This window comes from Xylona heveae (assembly GCF_001619985.1).
Source record: "Xylona heveae TC161 unplaced genomic scaffold L228scaffold_8, whole genome shotgun sequence".
NCBI lineage: Eukaryota > Fungi > Ascomycota > Xylonomycetes > Xylonales > Xylonaceae > Xylona > Xylona heveae.
In genome coordinates this window covers 1,186,659-1,208,494 of record NW_017264200.1, presented here as the reverse complement: position 1 = coordinate 1,208,494, position 21,836 = coordinate 1,186,659, and the positions used below count along the sequence as shown (strand labels likewise).

At 48.9% G+C, this 21,836-nt stretch overlaps 9 protein-coding genes across 9 annotated transcripts; 2 read left to right on the top strand and 7 right to left on the bottom strand.

Annotated features, from left to right (window-relative positions):
- Positions 1-2: 2 nt before the first annotated feature.
- Positions 3-1,757, bottom strand: L228DRAFT_232006 (fad NAD binding oxidoreductase). The gene is made up of 2 exons (XM_018330584.1): positions 1,486-1,757; positions 3-1,426 (listed from the first exon to the last, which is right to left on the bottom strand). Exons 1-2 carry the CDS (start codon positions 1,523-1,525, stop codon positions 237-239), a joined length of 1,230 nt encoding a protein of 409 aa, XP_018186951.1. The 5' UTR covers positions 1,526-1,757; the 3' UTR covers positions 3-236.
- A 403-nt stretch (positions 1,758-2,160) lies between these two features.
- On the bottom strand, positions 2,161-5,767 carry L228DRAFT_249207 (N1221-domain-containing protein). Its single transcript, XM_018333041.1, has 4 exons — positions 3,742-5,767; positions 3,379-3,688; positions 3,198-3,327; positions 2,161-3,143 (listed from the first exon to the last, which is right to left on the bottom strand). Exons 1-4 carry the CDS (start codon positions 5,701-5,703, stop codon positions 2,354-2,356), a joined length of 3,192 nt encoding a protein of 1,063 aa, XP_018186950.1. The 5' UTR covers positions 5,704-5,767; the 3' UTR covers positions 2,161-2,353.
- Positions 5,768-6,774: 1,007 nt separating this feature from the next.
- On the bottom strand, positions 6,775-7,983 carry L228DRAFT_284438 (isoflavone reductase family protein; the record flags this gene model as incomplete). The annotated part of the gene is made up of 4 exons (XM_018336225.1): positions 6,775-7,047; positions 7,137-7,466; positions 7,540-7,821; positions 7,891-7,983. 4 exons carry the CDS (start codon positions 7,981-7,983, stop codon positions 6,775-6,777), a joined length of 978 nt encoding a protein of 325 aa, XP_018186949.1.
- A 568-nt stretch (positions 7,984-8,551) lies between these two features.
- Positions 8,552-11,402, bottom strand: L228DRAFT_262415 (homoaconitase). Its single transcript, XM_018334417.1, has 2 exons — positions 11,311-11,402; positions 8,552-11,249 (listed from the first exon to the last, which is right to left on the bottom strand). Exons 1-2 carry the CDS (start codon positions 11,356-11,358, stop codon positions 8,823-8,825), a joined length of 2,475 nt encoding a protein of 824 aa, XP_018186948.1. The 5' UTR covers positions 11,359-11,402; the 3' UTR covers positions 8,552-8,822.
- A 189-nt stretch (positions 11,403-11,591) lies between these two features.
- Positions 11,592-13,902, top strand: L228DRAFT_249205 (aminotransferase, class V family protein). Its single transcript, XM_018333040.1, has 3 exons — positions 11,592-12,659; positions 12,727-13,219; positions 13,371-13,902. The coding sequence occupies exons 1-3, from the start codon at positions 11,889-11,891 to the stop codon at positions 13,445-13,447; spliced, it is 1,341 nt and encodes a 446-aa protein (XP_018186947.1). The 5' UTR covers positions 11,592-11,888; the 3' UTR covers positions 13,448-13,902.
- An 18-nt stretch (positions 13,903-13,920) lies between these two features.
- On the bottom strand, positions 13,921-15,642 carry L228DRAFT_249203 (glycerol dehydrogenase). The gene is made up of 3 exons (XM_018333039.1): positions 15,107-15,642; positions 14,610-14,990; positions 13,921-14,523 (listed from the first exon to the last, which is right to left on the bottom strand). Exons 1-3 carry the CDS (start codon positions 15,471-15,473, stop codon positions 14,339-14,341), a joined length of 933 nt encoding a protein of 310 aa, XP_018186946.1. The 5' UTR covers positions 15,474-15,642; the 3' UTR covers positions 13,921-14,338.
- Positions 15,643-17,097: 1,455 nt separating this feature from the next.
- L228DRAFT_212404 (cleft lip and palate transmembrane 1) lies at positions 17,098-19,019 on the bottom strand (the record flags this gene model as incomplete). The annotated part of the gene is made up of 2 exons (XM_018329942.1): positions 17,098-17,928; positions 17,991-19,019. The coding sequence occupies 2 exons, from the start codon at positions 19,017-19,019 to the stop codon at positions 17,098-17,100; spliced, it is 1,860 nt and encodes a 619-aa protein (XP_018186945.1).
- Positions 19,020-19,491: 472 nt separating this feature from the next.
- On the top strand, positions 19,492-20,624 carry L228DRAFT_249201 (hypothetical protein). The gene is made up of 2 exons (XM_018333038.1): positions 19,492-19,854; positions 19,908-20,624. Exons 1-2 carry the CDS (start codon positions 19,769-19,771, stop codon positions 20,527-20,529), a joined length of 708 nt encoding a protein of 235 aa, XP_018186944.1. The 5' UTR covers positions 19,492-19,768; the 3' UTR covers positions 20,530-20,624.
- Positions 20,625-20,627: 3 nt separating this feature from the next.
- Positions 20,628-21,811, bottom strand: L228DRAFT_249200 (proteasome subunit alpha type 1). The gene is made up of 3 exons (XM_018333037.1): positions 21,646-21,811; positions 21,483-21,594; positions 20,628-21,397 (listed from the first exon to the last, which is right to left on the bottom strand). Exons 1-3 carry the CDS (start codon positions 21,681-21,683, stop codon positions 20,753-20,755), a joined length of 795 nt encoding a protein of 264 aa, XP_018186943.1. The 5' UTR covers positions 21,684-21,811; the 3' UTR covers positions 20,628-20,752.
- Positions 21,812-21,836: the final 25 nt, after the last annotated feature.

Below are 21,836 nucleotides of genomic sequence, written 5' to 3'. Positions count from 1 at the left end.
CAGCCCATCTGTGAGAATCAAGTCGAAGGAATAAACCACGGTTGCCATTCCATCTCTAGAAGTTTTGCTATATACAATCTAACGGATAATGAAAAGTTACATTTCCATATCTATAAAATGTTTCGCATTGGAATCGCTCCCTGAGAAAAATCATCCAAATAAAAAAAACCTCCCTTCTATATTCATTCATTTACACTTGTGTCATTGAAAACGTAAGCTCATCATCCGGGCCAAGGTTACAGCACCTTTCTAGGATCCAGGCTGCTGACATTGGCGCTCTTCGCCTTGCCATCAAAGACAAACTCGCTCATCAGCTTTCCTGTGCCTGGTCCATTTTGGATACCCCAGCACGTGTGGCCAGCAGCCATTAGGAGGCCCTTGGTTCCAGTCTGGCCAATGAGGGGGCCATTTCCAGCCGTGACGTTGGGAAGATAGCATGCCTGTTTGGCAATGACATCGCCATCTTTCAGCTCGTCACTGATGCTTGCGACTTGGTCAAGGATATCTTGACAACGAGACTCATCGACCTCGACAGCGTCAGAAGTCTTTGGCAAAGGGACGAGGCGGTCACCTTCACCACAGCAGTATGCCTCGTCGTTAGGGCGGGCATAAATCTCCGGCGCAACGTACGAGGGGCCCCGGCTCTTCTTTGAGAAGCCAGCCGGGAGGCTGATCTCGGTGAAGAGCGCGTACGGCGAAATAGGCGAGTGCGCGCGGATAACGACGCTGTGTGCACGGATCGAGGAGATGGGTGCTTTGGGGTAAACGTTGCGCGTCCATGGACCGGCGGAGATGATGACGTCCGTGGCAGGAATAGTATGCGATTCTCCAGAAGCCTTGTCCGAGTAAGTCACAGATTTGACTTGATCTCCAGACTTTTCAATGTCGGATACAGCGCCAAGAATGATCTTTGCGCCCTTCTCCTCGGCCAGCGCCGCCATTGAAGTAGTGAACTGATATGGGTGGACTTGTGCAGTGTTTTCCGGGTCGCCCATTTCGTCGTATTCCTCGAGACTTTCAGGCGCGATCCAGTCCAGGTCCTCTGGGATTCCGGCTTTTCGGAGAGAGCTAATGGCTTCTTTTGTGCGCTTTTGGAGAGAGACCTTGCTATCGCCACCTTTGCCGTCCACTGCAGCGGCAAGGGCTTTCAACGATCGTCCACGTGCAGAGATCTGGCCGCAGTGTACGGGACGGTAGCCCCATCGCTGCTCGCCACCGTGTTCCTTTGCGAGTTTGGCATGCTCCCGGTAGCTCAGAGGTACGATGCAAGAAGGGTAGGCCCAGAGACCAAGAAGACCACCTGCTTTGCCTGATGCACCTCCAGCAATTTTGCTTGCCTCTAGAAGTGTAATGCTGTGCAGCGAAGGATCATAGGCGGGGTGTCGAGTAAGGTAATATGCTGTAGTGCATCCGATGATACCGCCTCCTAACCATAGACATTAGATCTTGAAACATATTGCGATAATGAAGAGGCATGTTCCTTACCGATGATCACAATGTTTTTCTTCTCGCCTTGAGCAGCCATATTTGCCTGCGAATGCAGATTTACAATAGAATATTGCCTTCTTGACTGCGTTTGCGCTGCCGCCCGTCTTGAATGCGGAAGCCTTAATTGTTCAGGAAATGCCGATTGACTTGGAAGTGCCAATCGAGATGTATGATAATATAAAGCAAAAGCCCGGATATTGTCTCGGGTATGTGGCAAGAAATGTTTGGAAAAGACCGAAGAGGAGGAAGTCTTTGGTGGTGTTCTGACGAGAAATCGCATGACGAAATGGGTGGGCCAGCGGGCCAAGGGCGCTTTGCCATTGACTTAAGGTACAGTAGGCCTATGACTTCAGTCCCGCTAACTTAACTGTTTTGGTTATCGATAAGAAAAAGCCTTTTCATCTTTGTCAGCGATTATTTCAGCCACCTTCAGTTCAAAACCACACTATAACGTCAGTTATGGTTTGTACCTACTCGTGCGGCGAAACATTCATCCGTACAGCTGTAACTTTATCAATTCAGAGGGCAAAGATTGGTGATTCCAAATCTTCTTCAAGTGATATTGATCCATATTGGAATACATTTACTGTGCGATTAAGAAATCTTGTCATTTGGCCATGGCAAATTGAATGTATGCGTAGGAGAAACAAAAAATATTTCATTTCGCATAATGCATATCGATATAATAAAACCTGCCTTCTATGAAGCTCAAGACACATTAACGCCAGATAAGCAAATCCCATCATGTGCATGCACGTGGGGTATAAAGCTGGAAAAAGGACTAAACCCATCCCGGGACATGCGTGAAAAAAAGGGTCCGAAGAACTCATCCAAACGCGCTGAACAACAGATGCAGCTCTTGAATCTATGACCATCCTTCCATATGCTGCATTGGAACTCCCGTATTTGGCGCCCACATTTGGTCGCCTAGTCCAGCAGAGGCTTCGTCCGCGAAAGGCGCCACGAGGTCTTCGCCCCAGTCCATCTTTTCAAGTTCTTTGACGAAAAAATCACGTTCTTCCTCCAAAATGCCTTCTTGAGCGCCCATCTGCTCGGGATAGCGATCCAAGTTATGCCAATGTGTGAGGCCGCGCAAGGCTTGTTCCAGAGGCAAAGCTTCTTCAACTTCAGCGTCAATATCGCTGCCCGCCAACCAGTCATCCCGAAGGTCCGGACGGCAGTGCAAATAGACCGCGGTAATGACGCGCATATTGCTCTGGCGCCATTTCCGACCGCAATAAGGTACCTGGTTTTTGAAGAGCTTGAGCGTGTATAGACGGAGGTGGTGCTGAGGCACTTTGAGCGCCTTTCTCAATATCGTTGAGGATTTGTACTGTACTAAAAGAAGGTTTCGGTGTGCTTTGTCTTTGCAAATTTTCTGCATGATCCGGAGATAATTGATGCTAGAAAAGAAGTTTCGCCACGAATAGTTTGTAATTGGCTCAGCTGGCAGGTCAGACGTAGGATAGCCGAGTTCATCTACTTCAGGAGGCCGTGATGGAAGGAGCTCCGCAGGATTTGAAAAGTCGGAGAATTGGTTCCGGCGAAGTCTTATTACGGGCGGGATAGGGTAGATTTCATCCTTGACTTCTTGCTCTTCTCCAGAGGTTGCCGAGTCTTTTCGTCCAGCATGAAGACGGCAGAAATGGAAGAACCTTTGACAGTTAGCATTCATATTTATATTCTATAGAAACTCGGTATCTGCTCACCCTAATTCATCCTGATCATTCTTATTGTCAACCGTTCGCTCAATCTCCTGATGAGCGAAGAGCTTAAGGATAAGAGGAAGGTAATTCGAGTCTAGCAGGAGCTGGGTAAGGTACTCGAATTTGAGAATGTCTAACAGATATATTAGTTGGCCTGCTTGGTTTCAGAGGGATAAAAACTTACGGGATATCTTGAACCATTTCAATAGAAGCAACAAAACTCCAGACACCGCCTTGGATGATATCTCTTGTGTCCGGACATTATCGATTTCGTCAACGACACGCTCTGCATTCGGGTTTCCATCCCTTTCAATCTCTATCGCACCGCTGCTGTCAGCTCCTTTATCCTGGCCGTCTTGATTCTCAAGATTTGCGAGCGGAAACGCATTTTGCCCGGCAACTCCATTTGGTTGTGTGAGAAGCTGAGTGACATTGGCAAGAACGACTTTCAACAAAACAATAACGAGGGATTGAAGATGCGGAAGAGCATGTCGCTACCAAAACAAGTCAGCTCAAAATTTGTGAATACCGCAATCATTTCACCTACATAAAAGTCCTCGATTCGGTTCAGACGTTCCGTGACATCGGCTTCAATCGATTCGTCGCTGCTAACGCTTCCTTCATTTTGTTCTGCGACCTTCTCAAAAGGAGAATAGGCACCATCACCATGACCTTCGGCTGCCTTGACCTCTCCCCATCCGCGTTCATACTTCATGAATCGCTCCCGCTCCTCCCACAGCTGCCGCATCGCCCTTGTCATTCTCATTCTGCTCGCGAAAAGTACGCCCGCTTCGAGGATAGAAGCAGGAATATCACTCCCTTCCCACCTTTTACCCACAAGAATATCCTGCATATCGGCGCCCCCTTTCCCACCGATGTTATTGCTAGTACTGTCCAGCGGCGGGTAAAGAAAGGGAAAATTCTGGTTGGTCTGGTAATTTTGTTTTTTACCAGCTTTCCCACCAGGGCCGACGGGAGACGGCGGGGGTGAAGGAGCCGGAGTAGCAATATGAACAGGCTGATGGAGAATGGAACCTCCTTTATTTACATTTCCAGGGCCAGAGCCGTATATCATATTAGCCGAGTTGTTGTTGGCTCGGTCGGGATGCGTTGAGAGCGGAGGAAGGATGGAGTTATTTTCGGGTTCCAAGGGTAAGAGCGGGGGCGGAGGATTGTACGCTGGGTATTTTGAGGTGATCTCCTGTCGGAATAGGTGGTAATCGAGCGGCGAGGCGGTGATAAGAGGGTCGCCATACTCGTCTACCCTGTCACTGCCAGCTTTTAGTGCAGTTCGAGCGCCTTGCAGATCCTTGTTGCCGCCAAAGATCAACAATACTGATTTCCAAAACAGCAATAATAGCTTATGCAGTGGAAGCTCCGGCGCCTCATCCCATCTAAACTTTGCAATCATCTTTACGAGAAAGACGAGGAAGTTGGGTTCCAGTGAAGAGAGCTCATCCCGGAGAGAGGTTTTCTCGCCAAACTCGCATTGCCATCTTCCGGCTTCGATCAAGAAGTAAAGCAGTGTTAGAGACGCCCTAAGCTCTCGAATCTCAAGAATCGTCTGCTCTTGATCGGACTCTTCCACGGGGCCCAGATGATTCGACTTCTCCCATTGTTTCAGGCACGCACCACGCATAACGTCGAAAATAACCTGTGCACCCATCCGCTCATAAATTGTCTCTGCTCCGTTCAACATCCATCTCATCTGTACATGACAAGCATCATCTTCTTCCGACGCTCCTTTTTCGTGGGTATCATCTGAGCCGGAAGCATCCTTGGGCTCATTTTCCGTCTTGGCAGAACCCCCCAATTCTCCCCACGCTCCCATCGCGATATATGCAAGTGATTCTAGTCCCAAGACCCTCTTTCGAATATCTGGATGCTCGAGACTAGCTACCTCGTTTCCAACAAACTTGCTTCTTGTGGAGGCAGATGCCTGTGTCCAACCCAAAACATCCCCGTTCATAGAGATGTCTCGTCCCAGGAAGTCCCCCCATCGCTCCTCAAAGGATGCCTTTGCACAAAGTAGCCCCTGAATCTCGTCGTATCCGTACGTGAACCATTCTTCCAGTTCTTCCGGGAAAGAAGCAGCATCTCCGTATACGAATGCGTATGCCGTGGGTTCAGACTTGGGTATCTCTGCTACAAGGCGTTTTAACTCTGTTAGGGAAAGCGACTCGGGTTGGAAGCTTTGCTGCTGCCCGCCGAAGGGAGCTGAGGGCGAGGGTGAAAGTGGCGGAGGTTGAGACGACTGGTCGCGCCGTAAGGTAGGTCGAACTGGTAGAGCAATTTTCTTTGTAGGTGATGATTTTGTGGGTTGTTCCTCCTCAGCTTTCGGGGCATCTGTTGTCTCCGATGGATCCCCGAGCTCCTCAATTATGCCGACGCCTGTGTCTCCTACATCTGTAGGCCGTGTAGCAATGTCGGCGCCAGTCTCGTCGACTTCGTCCGCTTTGACGTGGACTACTTGAGCCGGGCCGATGTCCCCAGAGTCTGCAGCGTCCATTGCACTAGTTATCGTATCGTCAAGTCCAGTTCATCCGGCCATAATTGTTTGTTGTCCTGAAGTCGTGGGGTTTGCCGTAGCAGCAAAGGCGTCTCGCAAGTCTGCTAGAGATCAGATATGTAGCGCCCGTCAGTTACCCGGTTAATATGGAGACGGCAACCCGGCCGGTAAGCAAATGTTCAGCGTTCACAGAAGGAAGATATTATTTCAAGGTGTTTTGTTTGAAAACAATATAGAACAATCTCTAGATGGAACAAAAATCATAATGCCTATTATTCTTGTTGACTCGTTATCAAGATCTATATTCTGAGGGTATATTTCAATATACTAGATTTGTGGTTTTCTGCATATTGAACCAATAATAAATCTACAAGGGTTTAATTGTACAAGATGCGTGACTTTATATTTAAAATCAATTCTACTTTAGAAAAATTCAAGTAAGGAAGGAGGGAAAGCAAAGATTCTTACTAATTGACTCTAGACTCTTATTCTATAATATACAATATTGTAAATACTGTATAAAACCAAAACTAGTATGAAATCCCCTCTCTGCTTTACAAAAATAACTTCAAAAACCTACGCCTGGTGTAGATAATTATACTACATTGTATATGATTGGGTAAGGAAGCAAGATCGTCCTGAAATCTCAATTCAACATTTAGCTGTTGCTATGAAAGCAGACTCTAGCACAAGAATTTTCGGAGCAGAGAATACACATTACACAGACTAAATTCCTAGACTAAATCCTCAGACAGTCAGATTCTGTCACTCATCTTTCAATAGGAGCATCCAATTGGTATACTGAAATGCCCAGCCTATCATACCTATTTTGAATTGCTCTAGAAAATTACTTATAAAGTATCAAAGTAGTTACGAAAAGATCATCTAAGAATCCTCTCTTAAAAAGCGCTCATTCAACGGCAATATAAATACAAAATAGCTAGTCAGAGCATAGATGTCTTTTATATATACTGTAGACATAAAATGATGCACTTTTCCATCCCACTCTGCTGCACTTCTAACAACATACAAGGCTGCTCAGTGCTCACCCTTAGGCAGAGCGCCCATTCGTTAACCTGATGCATTCCCCCTGAGAACTTCTTGGTAGAATTCCATGAGACTTCTGCCCTTAGGAAAGTCCGGGAACATCTTCCAGAAATCGAGGTACCCAAGATAGTCTGCATATTCCGGGGTATTATCTCCTCGAATACACCAAGATATGCGGTATTGTCCCATATTAAAATTTGCAACGTCCATAATATCTCTCGCACGCATACCACTCTCGCTTTCCTGAAGCCTCTTCCGGCATACGTCGATGATCTCATTGAGCTCTGCACCGGACACCTAGATAAATCAAAGTCAGCGATGTCTTCTTCTCGTGCGGCATGTTCTTTTTCCTTCAATTGATTAACTATTCGAGAGGTCAAACTTACATAATCTTTTGGGGGGTCTTCTCCACTGGCTCTGGCCATCACATCCCAGATTTCATTCATGCTCAGAACTTCAGTGTAGGCAAACACATGCCTATTCAATGTTCGAGGATCCGACACAATCTGAGCAACGTACTTGCCAATATCCGCCATGTCTGTCAAGGCGAATTTCTGATTTCCATCTTCGACGATCCTGTGGTCTATATAGATCATGTGGCCATGATCTGACTTTCCGGATGGCACTTTTGGGACGAAAACCTGGTACCAACAGCCCACATCGATGATGGTATATGGCAAACCCGCCCGCTGAATCACGCCGAGAATTTCGAGTTTCTTACTCATGGCATTAGTTATAGATTCACAATGCCGGTTAGGTAGCTCCCTTAGCGGAAACAACAACACAAACCTTGTCTTTGATGTCGATGACACCTTTTGGTGCTGGGCCTACCCATTCTGAGGGCACAAAACGCTTCACGCCAGCTTCTTTTGCGGCTTCGATCCATGGGACCTGAAGATCCAGATGTTCCCAAGTTATACAAGAGATGAGAATATCAATGCCCGCCAATTGATCGACCAGCTTTTCCTTGGGCCCGTTCAAGTCATAACCAACAATTCGAACGCCTTTGCTTTTAAGTCGTTGGTTGGCAGGACTATTAACAGAGACCTCACGTGTGAAAGATGTGACAGTCTGAAGAATTGAACAGGACTTATTAGTAAATGCTGTTCAGGAATTAAATGAGCGAAATAGTTTGCGTACGAATTTGGTCGTTGAAGATAATAAACCTTCAACTACAGTCCGGCCAGTGTTGCCAGTTGCACCTATGACACCAACAGTGATTGGGGTTGCCATTTCTGAGATAATTGCAGTGTGATTCGATGGTGGTGATGAAGAGAGTCGTTGTGTGGAGAGGTTGCGTATTTAGGGAATCCTCTCTATGCTCAGGAGTCAGGACTAGTCACCTTTTTACTTAGTGAGTAAGCCGAATCAATCTCCATTGAATGTCGGGCAATGGGACCTTTTATATTCAATAATACAACTAGCTTGGGCAGTTCAATAGCTCTTCCGGGATGTGATCAGTGTACTACCTTAAGATATATACACTGGACAAAGCCACATCGAGTGGGCGTTGACCAATAGCTCACGTATTTTCCGTGAACTGATAAACATTTAGAAGTGCATATAGCAATGACTCAAGAGAAAGTCTTCTTTTGGCAAAAACAGCCTCACATTCCCAGGAGAATGTCCTAGTAACGCAGGATATGCTTCGTCCGAGATGGTGCTTTGTCCGAGCCAATGCTTCATCCGAGCTTATTGTTTCGTCCGAGCTTTGTGCAAATCCACTTCGGTCAAATGCTGCATTTAGTAATCCATATACGTTTGAATACGAAGGAATGACAAAAAAATCATATTGTATTGTAGGTTAGGGTTTAGCTCCTGCCACTTTCTACCAATTATGTCATAAGCAGAAATCTCCAGGAACGGCCAAATAAAAAAAAATGGCTTCAAATTATCTCGCAATGATGCCATCAGATTGAAGGATGAGGAAAGGCTGATTTTGATATCTAAACTTTCTAAAAATACAAAAGAAGAAAACTATGAGGTGTATATACTCCTGAAAAATCCTCTAACACCCAAATATTCAAAGCAATGTAGGACTTTTATAAACTTCGAACGATATCGAAAACCATTCAAGGGGTTGAGATTTCCTTCTTCACCCATTTCTCGAGACCGCCGCGGGCGATAATCTCTTGCACGTTCGGGGGCAGCTCACCGACAGGCTGCGTCCACTTGGCGCCACCTTCGCCTTCTTGGACCTCAACTTGGCTCTGGCTGACATCCCACACGAACTTCCAGCCAGTGCGCCGGGTGAGGACCTTCTCGCCAGCAGGGACTTGTTGGGGAGCAGGGGGAGGGCTATCAAGCGACTGACGGTTCTTCTCCGGCTCATTGACGGGAGCGCTGGAAGAGGAAGTCGGAGACGAGAAGGTGTCACGAAGACGTTGAACGAGGCGAGGGACCTCGACGCCCATGAGAGCGTTGTTGATACTGTTACGGGAGAAGATGTTGCCGAAGCTGCCAGAAACAACAAGCGGGATCTGCTTGGCCAGGATAGCAGTGGCGGCCTGCTCACGAGAGCTACCGCAGCCGAAGTTGAAGCCGGTCACGAGAATATCGCCGGGCTTGGCAATGGAGGCAAAGGCAGTGTCGTAGTTTTCCATGACGACCTTGGCCATCGTCTCAACGGAGACGTCGTCCTGATAAGTGTACTTTCCGGGATAAATACCATCGGTGTTGATGTTGTCGGCATCGCAGAAGACAATTTCACCCTCAATGCGGGCGGGGAAACCGGGGAGGATCTCAGTCTTCTTCTTGGTGCTGGTCGCCTCAGCTGCAGGCGCATCGCCGAAGCCTTCCCTTTCAGCAGTCTCAACCATTTCGTCGACCTCGCCGATAACCTTAGCGAGGGCGTCTTCGATGCTGATCATGCGTTCTTCCTCGCGAATACCATCACCCTCGCCGCGGACGATCTCGTCCACACCTTCGGGCTTCTCGTACCAGCCGGGTCCCTGAATCTTGCCGGCCAGAGCACTGGCAGCGACGACCTCGGGACTGGCGAGATAGGCCTTGGCATCTTTCGAACCCATACGGCCCTTGAAGTTGCGGTTGCTTGCACTGATTCCAACCTCGCCAGGCTCGAGCAGACCAGTACCAAGACCAATGCAGGGACCGCAGCCGGCGGGGAGGGGCTTGGCGCCAGCTTCGAGCATAGCTTGCCAGTCGCCCTGCTCTTCGGCGATGAGCTGCTCGGGTTTGGAGGCAGCGGCAATGTAGAAATTGACGTGGTCAGGGATCTTCGGGATGGTTCCACCATTCTCCTTGGCAGCATCCTTGAAGACCTTTGCAGCAGCTGCGAGATCCGATGCTCGGGAGTTTGTGCATGAGACCAGGTAGGCCTTGTCGACCTTGATATTCTCTGCCTCCAACGCGTGTAGAGGGTTGGCAACCTTGACCGAGTTCGGGCCGGAGACGTAGGGAGCGAGCGTGGACAAATCGAGGAACAGTTCCTTGGCATATTTGGCGCCCTTGTCGGCCACGAGCTGGTTGGAGAAGAGTTCGTCCAGGCGGGCATGCGTGAAGCGGACGTTGCGCGAGCTTTCAGCTTTGTCAGCGGCGCCAAACAGTGCCGCATCAGTTGCCTTGTAACGGAGCCAGCCCTGTAAGACCGAATCGATGGGGAAGAGACCGGAGAGAGCGCCCCACTCGGTTGTCATATTCGCAATGGTCAGACGGTCGTCAATCGGCAGACTCTTGAGCGTCTCGTCAGAGCCAGTGAACTCAATGGCATGGTTAAGGACATCATCGTTATTGAACAGCCCGCAAAGAGCGACAATAATATCCTTTCCAGTCACGCCCTTGGGCAAGACACCAGTAAATGTGACCTTTGCAATCGGGGGAATCTGCCACCAGGTGCGCCCAGTAGCCCAGATACTAGCAGCATCGGTACGCACGACAGGTGTACCCAAACATCCGACACCGCCATACATGTTTGTGTGACTGTCCGAGGCAACCACCAGGGTTCCCGGCCAAGCGTAGCCTTCCTCAACCATAATCTGATGACCGATGCCACGACCGGCGGGGTAGAAATCAACGCCATGGTTCTTCGCAAACTCCTCGATTTGGCGGTACTTTTTCAGGTTGGTCTCGCTCTTGTTCTGAACATCGTGATCAAGGGTCATCACAATTTGATTTGAGTCATGAATCTTCGAAGCGCCAATCGACATGAATTTGAGTGCGACGGGCCATGAGTTGTCATGAGTCATGCAGTGATGCGGCGCCAGAGTAACGTAGTCGCCAGCCTTGACATACTTATCCGCCGGCAATCCGAGAGAATACCGCTGGACAATCTTTTCGGTCAGAGTCTGCGGGACCTTGGGGACGGTGTTTAAGGAGTCGAGAAATGCTGCAGAGACGGGATCCTCGGCCTGCGAGTGGAAAACTTCAGGGGACCGCGACGAGGCTGTCGTAGTATACAATCGAGGCTGTCGGAACGCTGGCAGTCTCCGGACTGGAGTAGAGCGAGCGGCGTATCGCAGACTGGCCAAGCCTGCCCGAGACTGCGCTGATAGTCAGTCTTGAAAACTTGGTAAAATTCAATACCCCCAAACAATCACATACACGAACAAGTCTGCTCGAGACTAACTGGCCTGCCCGTAGTGCAGACATGGTTGACGAAGAAATTGACGGCGCAGACCAAGCGTCGTCCAGATCAATTATCTTGTCAAGCCCCAAAAAAACACAATCACGAGAATCTGCAGGTTCATGGGATGTTTAGTCATAATGAATTCTCGCCTTCTGATTGGCTACTGGATTCTGCCGGCCGAAGTCGGAGTTGTTTCTCTATCACGTCAACCAAAATCCGCGTAAATAACATGAGAAAAAATGACTTTGACCAGAGAAGATGCTCATAATCTGTAGAAACAAAGTAATTTTAAGTTTTTAATTGTATAAAGAAGTCAATAAACCACTTAAGAAACCTCAAATCGATTGAAATACCACAATAATTGAATTCAACCTCTGGAAAGAGCTGGTTTTGTATTTCTCGGCCCCACCATAGAAACCCCACCATCGACCCTGTTTCCGTGACTCAAATAATCTCCAGCTGTATAAACCCCAGATTCTGCCGCCAGTTGCCTTTCAGCCAGCAAAAACAGAAAAAAACAAAAAGGTCCACCACTTCAACCATAACACACACAATGGCAACGACCCGTTCGAGAGAAGACGTCCACTACTTTGGCGCTGGCCCTGCGCCGCTGCCCAGCGTCGTCCTCACCGAAGCCGCCGAAGCTCTAGTCAACTACAAGGGCAAAGGACTGGGTCTGGCCGAGATTTCCCACCGCTCTGGTGACGCCAACGATGTGCTCCGCGAGACAAAGGAGAACCTGACCACCTTGCTGAATATCCCAGATAACTATGAGATCCTGTTCATGCAGAGCGGCGGCACAGGCGAGTTCAGCGCTGTCGTACAAAATCTCGTCAGCGCGTGGGTCGAGAAGAGACGCAAGGCCACGGACGAGCAGATCCGAAAGGAACACCCGGGGCTGTCGGACAAAGAGGTGGAGTCCAAAGTCATCGCATCCCTCAAAGAGCAAAAAGAAAAGGAGCTTAAGCTCGACTACCTCGTTACGGGCTCCTGGTCGCTCAAAGCCTCACAAGAAGCTGCGCGGCTCATAGGCGACAAGTACGTCAACGTCGCGCTGGACGCGAGAGCTCACAACGACAAGAAATTCGGCAAGATTCCCGCGGAAGATACTTGGAAATTGACACCCACCGGCAAGGGCAAGCCCGGCCCGGCATTTGTCTACTTTTGCGACAACGAGACTGTGGATGGAGTCGAGTTCCCGAGCTTCCCCAAGAGCTTGGAATCGCAGACCGGCGACGAGGCAGACGGCCCCGTTGTTGTTGCCGACATGAGCTCCAACTTTTTGAGCCGGAGAGTAGACGTTGCGAAATACGGTGTCATCTTTGTATGTTTTCTATCCTATCATCGACGTATACGTAAAGCAGAAGAACTAATTGAACTGCCCACTCTAGGCCGGCGCACAAAAGAACGTCGGCGTGGCAGGCATCACCATCGCCATTGTCCGCAAATCTCTCCTCGCCCCCGCCGTCGCCTCTCCGCCGCCTCACATTCTACGTGAATTGGGCCTCGCTCCTGTGCCCATTGTCCTCGACTACTCCACTGCCGCCAAGAACAACTCGCTGTACAACACGCTGCCGATTTTCAACCTGTGGATCGCCGGACGGGTCATGAAGAAGCTGGTCGACGACTACAAGGGTAAGGGTCTCGCCGGCCAAGAGGAAATCTCGCACCGCAAGGCCGAAGCCATCTATGGCGCCCTGGACAAGTATCCCAACGTCTACCGCGTGGTGCCGGACAAGTCTGTCCGCAGCCGCATGAACATTTGCTTCCGCGTCAACGGCGGAGATGCGGAGCGCGAAAAGGAGTTTCTTGCCGGCGCCGAGGCGAGGTTATTACAGGGTCTCAAGGGCCATCGAAGCGTCGGTGGCATGAGAGCCAGTAGCTGTATGTTCCTTCTTCCTTTTCTTCTTCTTCTTGTTTTGTCCATCGCTATTTACCCCTCACTGTTTTACTGTTTATCCGTGCTCTCACTCCCCATCCCCGTATCTCTCACGTTGAACCATAGAAGACAAGCTCACAAACCATCACCCAACAGACAACGCCGTATCCGAAGACGCCGTGCACAAACTCGTCGCCTACCTCGAGCACTTTGCCCAGGCCGGCCAGGCATAATATATCACGAGAGTCCAACAAATATATCACGACAGTCCAAGTCAGCAGAAGAATCAGGCACTGGGTGTCGGAACCGTTGTTTTTCTGTTATGACGTGTAGATGTCGATTATGTCGATTATTACTCCTACGGAACAGAAACGGAAATGGAAACGAAAACTTGCCCCTCCCCAAGAAAAGAAAAACACAAAAGGAAAAGAAAAAGAAAGAGAAAAAGGGAAAGAAAAAAGGATAAAGGGCGGGAAAAGTCTAGGTTTAAATCGCTTCAACAACATATTTCGGAGGAGAGATGCACAGGCTAGGAAAAGGCGTTATAACTAGTACTCTGGGACCCCGAGAAGGACAGAAGGGTAGAAAGGTAGAGCGGCATAAGGTGATGTGCAGGACCTACAGTCAGACTTTGTCAGAAATAAGTTACTGAGTAAACGTTTCTAATGAAAAATGAAAATGACGAATCAACTTCAAGTTCAATTTACATCTCATCCTTTTAATTTGCTGATTGAAATAAATCGTGCTTTGGATATCCTTTTGCATACAGTGTAGTCTATTCTATATGAGTCTAGCACTTTTTTTAACTTCTCTGCGAGACGAAGGGTCCTACTACGGACAAACCCGGGCAACAACCAACAGGTAACGGGCAATAGGCAACAGGAATAGGCAAGAGGCAATAGCAATAGGCAAATTGCACAGATTGCGCAATGAGCCGTCTAGTCCACTCCGTGCAGTACCCACAGATATGATCAAAAGGGTGCCAGCGAGTAAAATGCGCAAGGTATGATAGAAGAGCTGTGCCGAGAAATAAAAATGGACGACAACGCCCAAAGCATCAGCGGCTACTTTTCATAAGAGGATGGGGGAGGGGGGAAAGCGAAAATTTGAGCATAAATCGACGATTACTGCACGTCTGGCCAGCCAAAGTTGACGCCAAACGAGGGCTTAATGTACCGCGTGACGCCCTTTGTCTTGGAGATGCTTGCCAGCGCAGCCAAGTCCTCGTCGTCGAGAGAGATGATGTTGTAATTCTGCTCGATACGCGAGGGCGTAACGGACTTGGGAATAACAACGACACCACGGTTGACTATTGTGAAAATTATTAGGTTTGATTTTTCCTGTGTGGAGAGGAAATATAGAGGGCGGAGAGAGGCGTTTCTGAATAACTCATACCTTGGTAGCTAATCAGGACAGTGCCAGGAGACACATTGTGCTTGGCAGCAACCTTATGGACACCTTCCTCCTCGAAGAGCGGGCAGCCCGTGCTTCCCAACGGACTGTAGGCAGTCACAACAATGCCCTTTGCGGCGCAGTAGTCCAGGACGTCCTGCTGAGGGAGGTAAGGGTGGTTCTCGATCTGGTTGGCTGCGGGCACAACGGAGACCTGGGACAGCAGTTCCTCAAGGAACTTGACGCTGTAGTTGGAGACACCAATGGCCTTGGTCTTGCCCGTCTCCAGCAACTTCTCGAGCAGCTTCCATGTCTGGATGTGGGACCAGGATTTGTCCAGGTCTCGCGACCCGTCGGGCAGCTTGGGGAACATGGGGTCATTTCCTAGAATCAAGTTTATTAATTTTGATTCCGATACATGGCAGCAGCAACCGAAAAGGTGGGGGAGGGAGGGGGATCCATTTGAAAACACAAGACCTGCTAAAGCGATATAAACATACCATTAGCATTCATCGGACAAGGCCAGTGCATCAGGTACAGATCAACATAGTCCAATCCCAAGCGCTTGAGCGACTCGTTGAGGTTCTCCTCGGGCCTGCGGTGGAATGTACACCAGAGCTTGGTCGTGATGAAGATGTCCTCGCGCTTCACGATACCCTCCTTGAACGCCTGCTCCAGACCCTGTCCCACTTCGGTCTCGTTGCCATACACATACGCGCAGTCAATGTGACGGTATCCGACCTTGAGCGCATGGTACACGGCGTTCTTCACCTCGCCGGGACCCGATTGCCACGTGCCCAAGCCGACAGCGGGGATCTGGGCTTTGGTGTTGAGCTGGAAAGTGGTGGTAGATGAAACGGACGGCATTTTGACTGTGGTGGCAATTGGAAAAATACGAAAAGATCAAGGTCCGCCAGATGAGAGCTCGATTTTTAAACAGAGGTTAAATACAAAAGTTGAAAGTCAAGAGGAAAACCTATGAATTAATAAAAGAGAATGGGAACAGCTTTTGTAGGGAAAAAGGGTGGGGGGAACTTCGACTTAATGAATGCCGAGGGGCAAGACGTGGGGTAAATATATCAATACGTCAGGAATCACATATTCCGAGCACACACACACACACAGACACGGGAACGCCTGGCCATGGAAGAGTACCTCTGTGGCATTTCTGCAATCCACATCTCATCCGATTGACTCATGTTCTTAAATGCATTATAATTGAGATATGCAGTATGCTAATGATGCAACCACTTGAAGCACATGCATGACAGGTTGGCCGACAGCTGCTTCTGATACGGCACGCTTCAAAGACTGGATAATGATCCTGCCCTGTACCTCTGTACTCTCCCTGATAATGCACCAATGTTTCATTATACTTCGAGCAGAGAAGACTTTAAGTTACGTGATCAATCTACTGGTCAGTTAATTTGACCATGTGGAGAATATCTTTAAACAAAAAGGATTCTCCGACTTTCCATGGCCCGCGTTCTTCTTATCGTAGCTACGACAGGTAAACCGTAAAGAATCCAGGGTAACTCTGAACTGTAGTGACGCTACTTTTTGGTTGACGCTTGGCCCGAGAACGACGGCGGGTGGGCCGAGCAGATGTGGGGGAATTTACTGAGCGGGACAATCCAAAGTGGAGACCAAGAAAATCCGTTTCTCCTGCTTATCAATCACGTTGAAGGACTCCGTACGACAATGACACGACTCGTTTCGCCTGCACCTGCCTCACGATTGTGCAGAATTCGTACATGTGCAGTGGTTGAAGTGGGAATGAAAGATAAAGTCAATGGCGTAACAGGCGCTAGATATTCGTGACAGGGGAGTGTGGCCTTCAGTGATCGGATTATCTTCCAACTGTTACCCCCACCCTGATCCTTGAGTTTTTCCGATCCCCGGCCACTGATCTCTCAGGAACAAATCCCTGGCGTGGGCCGTGTAAACATTAGATGCATACAGTAGATATCTCTTTGATACATCACGGCCCACCTCCCTGATAGTTATCTGCCCTGACTGTTAAGTTACTGTAATCAAGCACCATACTCGCACCTTTTTAAATCCAAAGAATTTATACAGAGACCAGTACAGAGGTACTGGACAGCACACATAGTGCCTGTCTTCTACAAGTTCGGATATTGGATCCGGCTTCGGGCGATCTAACGCCGAAGAAAACCCCAAGCTCTAGTTCTCCGACGAAAGCTTATCGTACACTCAACTGCCGCGGAGAGGATGTATTTCTTTTTTCTGCTGCAGTCATTGGAAGCAGCTCACATGCGTCATGTCTGCCATTGGAACGATTCAAGGTAATCTGAAAAAGGAAAAACAAAATGCTCATACAATTGGACGCTTGTTCGAATACAAGGCCTTTCCAAGCAGTTTCAGCGGCTGTTCCCCGCTCATTAGAGGGCTATCATATAGATTTCTATACACAATATGCAACCTGTTTGCCACTTCCTCAATCCTCAAACAATCTGTGTCTATTTCCCTCTTACTTTCGCTTTCGACTGTCACCTCCCACATTGCTTCCGCTCGTGGCAGCGGCAACTTCTTCCGTAACCTTGCCATCGGCAGGAGAGGTAAGCGGCTTACTGGCCAGCTTTGCCGGAAGTTCCTCCTTCTTGTCTTCCTCCTCGTCGTCGCCCCCTTGGCCAAACTCGTTGACACGAGTGTAGTCAACCTTGTACTTCCAAGCTTGATACAAATAGACGAAAAAGATGACGTCGTCGCGAAGTGTCGCAAGGCGATGCAGGATAGGCATCTTGATCGTAAAGGCAAAGAGATCGTCGATAAAAGTGTTGAGGAACTTGTACGTCATGGCTCGCGCGGGCATGTGTGCCACGGATTTGAGACGGTAGTTGATGTACAGACTCGGCACCATCATGAGGAAACCATATGCGTACACGCTGCCCACAAGCGTCGTGATGATAAAGCTGTACCAGCTCTTGTGCGTCTCGTAGACAAGGCTGTAGACGGCATAGGCGGCAAGCAGCGGAATCGCAAGCCGGTAGAGATACTTGAAGGCAATTTCATCGTATTCCTTCGTCTTTTGCTCCGTCTCGGAAAGCTTGTGCTTGTCTTCAAAGGAGATCCGGTACGGTATCAATGAACCAGCAGGTGCAGGACGCACGCGCACATCAACCGTCTTGGTAATTTTCCACGCCTCAAGTACAATGCCCATTCCCTGACCAAAGAGAATCATCCAAGACGTACCATCGCTGTTGTCGACCAAGTACAAAAAGATGACTGTCTGCATAAAAACATTGGCTAGAATGCTGCGGAATGAGATTCCGACGTTGTCCTTCTTATTGCGCCAGTGTGACTAAAATGGAAAATGACAGAATTAATATCTCGCATCTGCATATGTTCGTGTGCAAAACTTACAATGTCACTCTTGAAGGCCAGCATCTCGAATATGGTGTGCAAGATGCTCACCACCACAGTGGTGCTGAGAAGGTAGACATTCGTATCTATCAAGATGCGTTTGAACTCTTCCATCTCGCTGCCGTCACCAGAAGGACCAATCGGACCACCGCTCGCCACTTGGCGCTGTTGTTGCTTGAGTCCTTCATCTAAGCTTGAATACAGACTGAATTTCCAATACTTTAGGTTGTTCAGAGTGATATGGAGTGGAACTTGTTTGACCGTCGAGTTCAATTCCACCATATGATCGCGTAATTGCCAGAAAGTGTTCAAGAAGAAAATTGGGTAATACCAGCTATTTTGCCCACTTGCATCTCGTGCATCTGAGCTTACGACATGGACATACTTTTGCATCGCAGGATGCAAAGTCGGATAATTCATGATGCCAGCGTTAGGAACCACCGACAAGGTAAAGTTCGAATGGTAGTATGACAGAACAGGACGGCTCTTGCTCTCTTCCTTTGCTTGCTCCGACTCTTCTTCCACCGTGGCGTTCGATCCGCTGAGCAGATTGCGTGTCTTAGCCACCTTCTTCTTAGCCAGATAATGGTTCAGAGGTTGAACAATATGATAGGCATTTGAGAAATCATAGTTTGGCGCAGCAGGATCAAGGGGATGACCAGTTTTAGCGACATATATATGCGCCCACAGGGTTCCATTATTCTGAACCTCTTCCGGGACAGGAAAGCTTGTATGAATCTCGCGCTTGTCGCCTCCGGCTCCTATCTTGAAAGCATGCTCATTCGCGACAAGTGATGTCGGGGGCATCTTCTCCAAGGGAGGCATCGCTAGTGACGGCGCAACATAAATGCTAATATCCAGAGGGGTTCCATCGGGCCAAATAGGCGCAATGTTCTGGGGGATTGGGTTGTAAGTCGCATCAGCGTTCAAGGCATCTGGCCGAGCGTCGTACGCCGGAATGACCGAGGGTGCAACCGCTCCCGGCGCAGAACTCGAAGAAGAGGCTTCAGGAGATGACCCAGTTCCCATGAATTGCTTCATGATAAACTGCATAAACATAAATATCGCAATGCCCTGGAAGGCTGAGCGCAGGATCGCCTATTTTGACCTCAATTAGTGAGCTGTTCTCCATAACTGCACCTGAGCCAGGAAACTCAATTAGGCACAACTCACGCCCATGCCCCCCTCCCGTTCCTCACGGCCCCGTTGCTCCGGCATGGTGACAATAACTCTCACGAACTCAGAAACAATCGTGGAGGGAAATTTATCTTTTGTATAGGAAAGGAGCTGAGGACCACGGGGTCAATCCGGAAGTTGACATTGGAGCAGCTTGGGGTGGATCCCCGAAGTTCAGAAGGGTCCGGCAACTTCCGTATTCGGCCAGGCGAGACCGACAGGCCCATGTCATGTATTATGGTGCTCCGACGGGATGTTGATCTACCTATCTGAGCGTCCTTGGGAGGAATGGAGTCCATATCGAACGAATTAAGCAATATACTAGGCATTGTGAAAGGCAATATAAATTTTATAGTGATTCTCAGATAGTGCTGAGCGCAATTGGCTCCGCCCGAGACCATTCCCGTCCTATATTGTTCCCAACACGGACATGGAGCACTGTTGCGTAACAACATCGTGCCCCACCAACACCACCTCTTGAGCTCATTATCCCAGCTCTCACCTTATCCTGCACCTCATCCCAGACTTGACACCCGTCTTAAATTCATTATTCTTTGCTGTACTTCCGCTGATACCTCATTTGTTCAATCTCCTCACTAGCTATGGCGGCGGAATTAGTGACCGACCCAACCGTGGATGCCAACCAGGACATTCCTAGCCCGTCACAGAAGCGCGTCATATGTGTGTTGTAAGACTATACCGCTGCAATTCAATTGATTGTATCGCTACTGACGATCATAGCTGTGGCTCATCAACCGGCGGCTCTCCAGTGTATCTGGAGGCTGCTCGAGCGCTCGCTCGTGAGCTCCACCGGGAGAACATCAAGCTCGTATACGGCGGTGGCACAGTTGGGCTGATGGGCGAAGTTGCGCGCACGTTGGTCTCTTTATCCGGGCCTGACAGTGTTCACGGAATTATTCCTGATGCGCTCATCAAATACGAGCAAGATGTACCAACAACAGATGGCGCGAAAAACACAATCGACGAGAAGGTTTATGGAAAGACCACCGTTGTTCCAGATATGCACACTAGGAAGCAGATGATGGCCCGCGAGGTCATACAGGGTGGTCCAGGCAGTGGTTTCATCGCTCTCCCCGGCGGATATGGTACGCTTGAGGAATTGATGGAGATCGTCACTTGGAACCAACTCGGTATCCACGGGCGCGGTGTCGTCGTTTATAACGTCGAAGGCTATTGGGATGGCCTGATTCAGTGGGTCAAGTCGGCCGTTACCGCGGGTTTCATCTCGCCTGGTAATGCTGGTATCTTGGAGGAATCATCAAGTGCGGAAGGCGTCGTTCGTTGCTTGGCGGAATACCGAAACGCGGAGGGGAGATATAAACTCAAATGGGAACAGAATTGAGAAAACGCTGTTGATACAGCTTCATGATACACGAAATATAGAACCTTTAAGAAATATCAAGCAATCGCATTAACAATCAGATGAATGAGCCAAGCGTTGGGAGTTGCTTCGAGCATTACAAGTCCTGGGAGATGGATTTCATATGCTGATCATATGATTATATTTGAATATTGAAATCATTTGCAATATATTTCCTGATACCATGAGCATAAAGTTAAAACCTCTATTGGTCTACCTCCATAGACTCTCCTTCGGCTGCGCCCTCTCTCTCGCCCTGTTGAGTTTCAAATGTCGTCTCTAGCCAGGCAGCAATTGGCTGTCCCTCAAAGAGCTTGAAAGGCTCTATCTTGCCCTTGGCTTCATCACCTAAGCCAATCACCGCAAGGCTAGTGTTATCCACAGTCAATTCCTTGTCCTGCGGTAGCGTCTCCTTCAAAGCCCTTAGCCCATGCTTGATGAGCTCCTCGCGGCTAGAGCTCTGGAATTCGTCGAGATGCCTCTCCAAATATGTCCTTGCCATTTGACTTCTTGCACCAATCGCACACGCAGTCATTTCATAGGTCATTCCGCTTGGCTGGAAGTCGAAGAGATGAGGCCCTAGATCGTCTACACCTGCCACCAGCAGTCCGACACCGTATGGTCGCTTTCCATAATGTTGTGTGTTTGTTTGGGCTCGGTCACCAATCATATTGACGATACGTTCGATGGGGATAGGCCGACCATATGTCATCCGGGAGGCAAGAGATTGTTGCTTCATGAAGTTTGAAAGGACGCGGGCGTCGGAGGCGAGTCCTGCGAGCCCAATACCATAATGATCATCTATTCCAATAACCTTCTTCTGGTAAGATGATAACTCTTCGGCATTGCGCTGTTTCCACGGTACGTTTTAGCCAAAGAATCCCCGCAAGCATAAGTGAGAAAATCCGAAAGAGATGGCAGTGTGTAGGACGCACCTTTACAGCAGCAAGCACCGCGTGAGTTTTGCTGACGAGACCGACAACAACTGAACCTTGTTTCACAGCCTCCTGGGCGTATTCAACCTGGAAAATTCGACCCTGTGGAGAGCTATTCGGAGATTAGCGGATGAATACCACTTAACTCATGGAGGTAACGTACAAAGTCACAGAATCGTTGTCGTAATTGTTGCGGAACATGATGGCTCAAAGGAGAAGACCTGACGTTCCGAACAAAAAGCTGAGCCTGAGAGGAGAGAGGGAACAAGAAAGCGAAAGGAAATGAAGGTATTGCAGATGATGGATGAGGAAAGGCAAATGCCAGTTGATGATGCTAGGCAGTCAAGGACGACG

Coding starts and splice junctions, on each gene's coding strand:
- L228DRAFT_232006 (XM_018330584.1), bottom strand. CDS start 1,525: ATGGCTGCTCAAGGCGAGAAGAAAAACATTGTGATCATCG. Junction 1,427..1,485: donor GAAAAACATTGTGATCATCG/GTAAGGAACATG, acceptor GTCTATGGTTAG/GAGGCGGTATCATCGGATGC.
- L228DRAFT_249207 (XM_018333041.1), bottom strand. CDS start 5,703: ATGGACGCTGCAGACTCTGGGGACATCGGCCCGGCTCAAGTAGTCCAC. Junction 3,328..3,378: donor GAAATGGTTCAAGATATCCC/GTAAGTTTTTAT, acceptor TATATCTGTTAG/ACATTCTCAAATTCGAGTAC. Junction 3,144..3,197: donor AATGATCAGGATGAATTAGG/GTGAGCAGATAC, acceptor TAACTGTCAAAG/GTTCTTCCATTTCTGCCGTC.
- L228DRAFT_262415 (XM_018334417.1), bottom strand. CDS start 11,358: ATGTCTGCACTACGGGCAGGCCAGTTAGTCTCGAGCAGACTTGTTCGT. Junction 11,250..11,310: donor TCTCGAGCAGACTTGTTCGT/GTATGTGATTGT, acceptor CTATCAGCGCAG/TCTCGGGCAGGCTTGGCCAG.
- L228DRAFT_249205 (XM_018333040.1), top strand. CDS start 11,889: ATGGCAACGACCCGTTCGAGAGAAGACGTCCACTACTTTGGCGCTGGC. Junction 12,660..12,726: donor CGAAATACGGTGTCATCTTT/GTATGTTTTCTA, acceptor TGCCCACTCTAG/GCCGGCGCACAAAAGAACGT. Junction 13,220..13,370: donor TGGCATGAGAGCCAGTAGCT/GTATGTTCCTTC, acceptor ATCACCCAACAG/ACAACGCCGTATCCGAAGAC.
- L228DRAFT_249203 (XM_018333039.1), bottom strand. CDS start 15,473: ATGCCGTCCGTTTCATCTACCACCACTTTCCAGCTCAACACCAAAGCC. Junction 14,991..15,106: donor TTGTCCGATGAATGCTAATG/GTATGTTTATAT, acceptor ACTTGATTCTAG/GAAATGACCCCATGTTCCCC. Junction 14,524..14,609: donor TGTCCTGATTAGCTACCAAG/GTATGAGTTATT, acceptor TTTTCACAATAG/TCAACCGTGGTGTCGTTGTT.
- L228DRAFT_249201 (XM_018333038.1), top strand. CDS start 19,769: ATGGCGGCGGAATTAGTGACCGACCCAACCGTGGATGCCAACCAGGAC. Junction 19,855..19,907: donor AAGCGCGTCATATGTGTGTT/GTAAGACTATAC, acceptor TGACGATCATAG/CTGTGGCTCATCAACCGGCG.
- L228DRAFT_249200 (XM_018333037.1), bottom strand. CDS start 21,683: ATGTTCCGCAACAATTACGACAACGATTCTGTGACTTT. Junction 21,595..21,645: donor GACAACGATTCTGTGACTTT/GTACGTTACCTC, acceptor ATCTCCGAATAG/CTCTCCACAGGGTCGAATTT. Junction 21,398..21,482: donor CGGTGCTTGCTGCTGTAAAG/GTGCGTCCTACA, acceptor CCGTGGAAACAG/CGCAATGCCGAAGAGTTATC.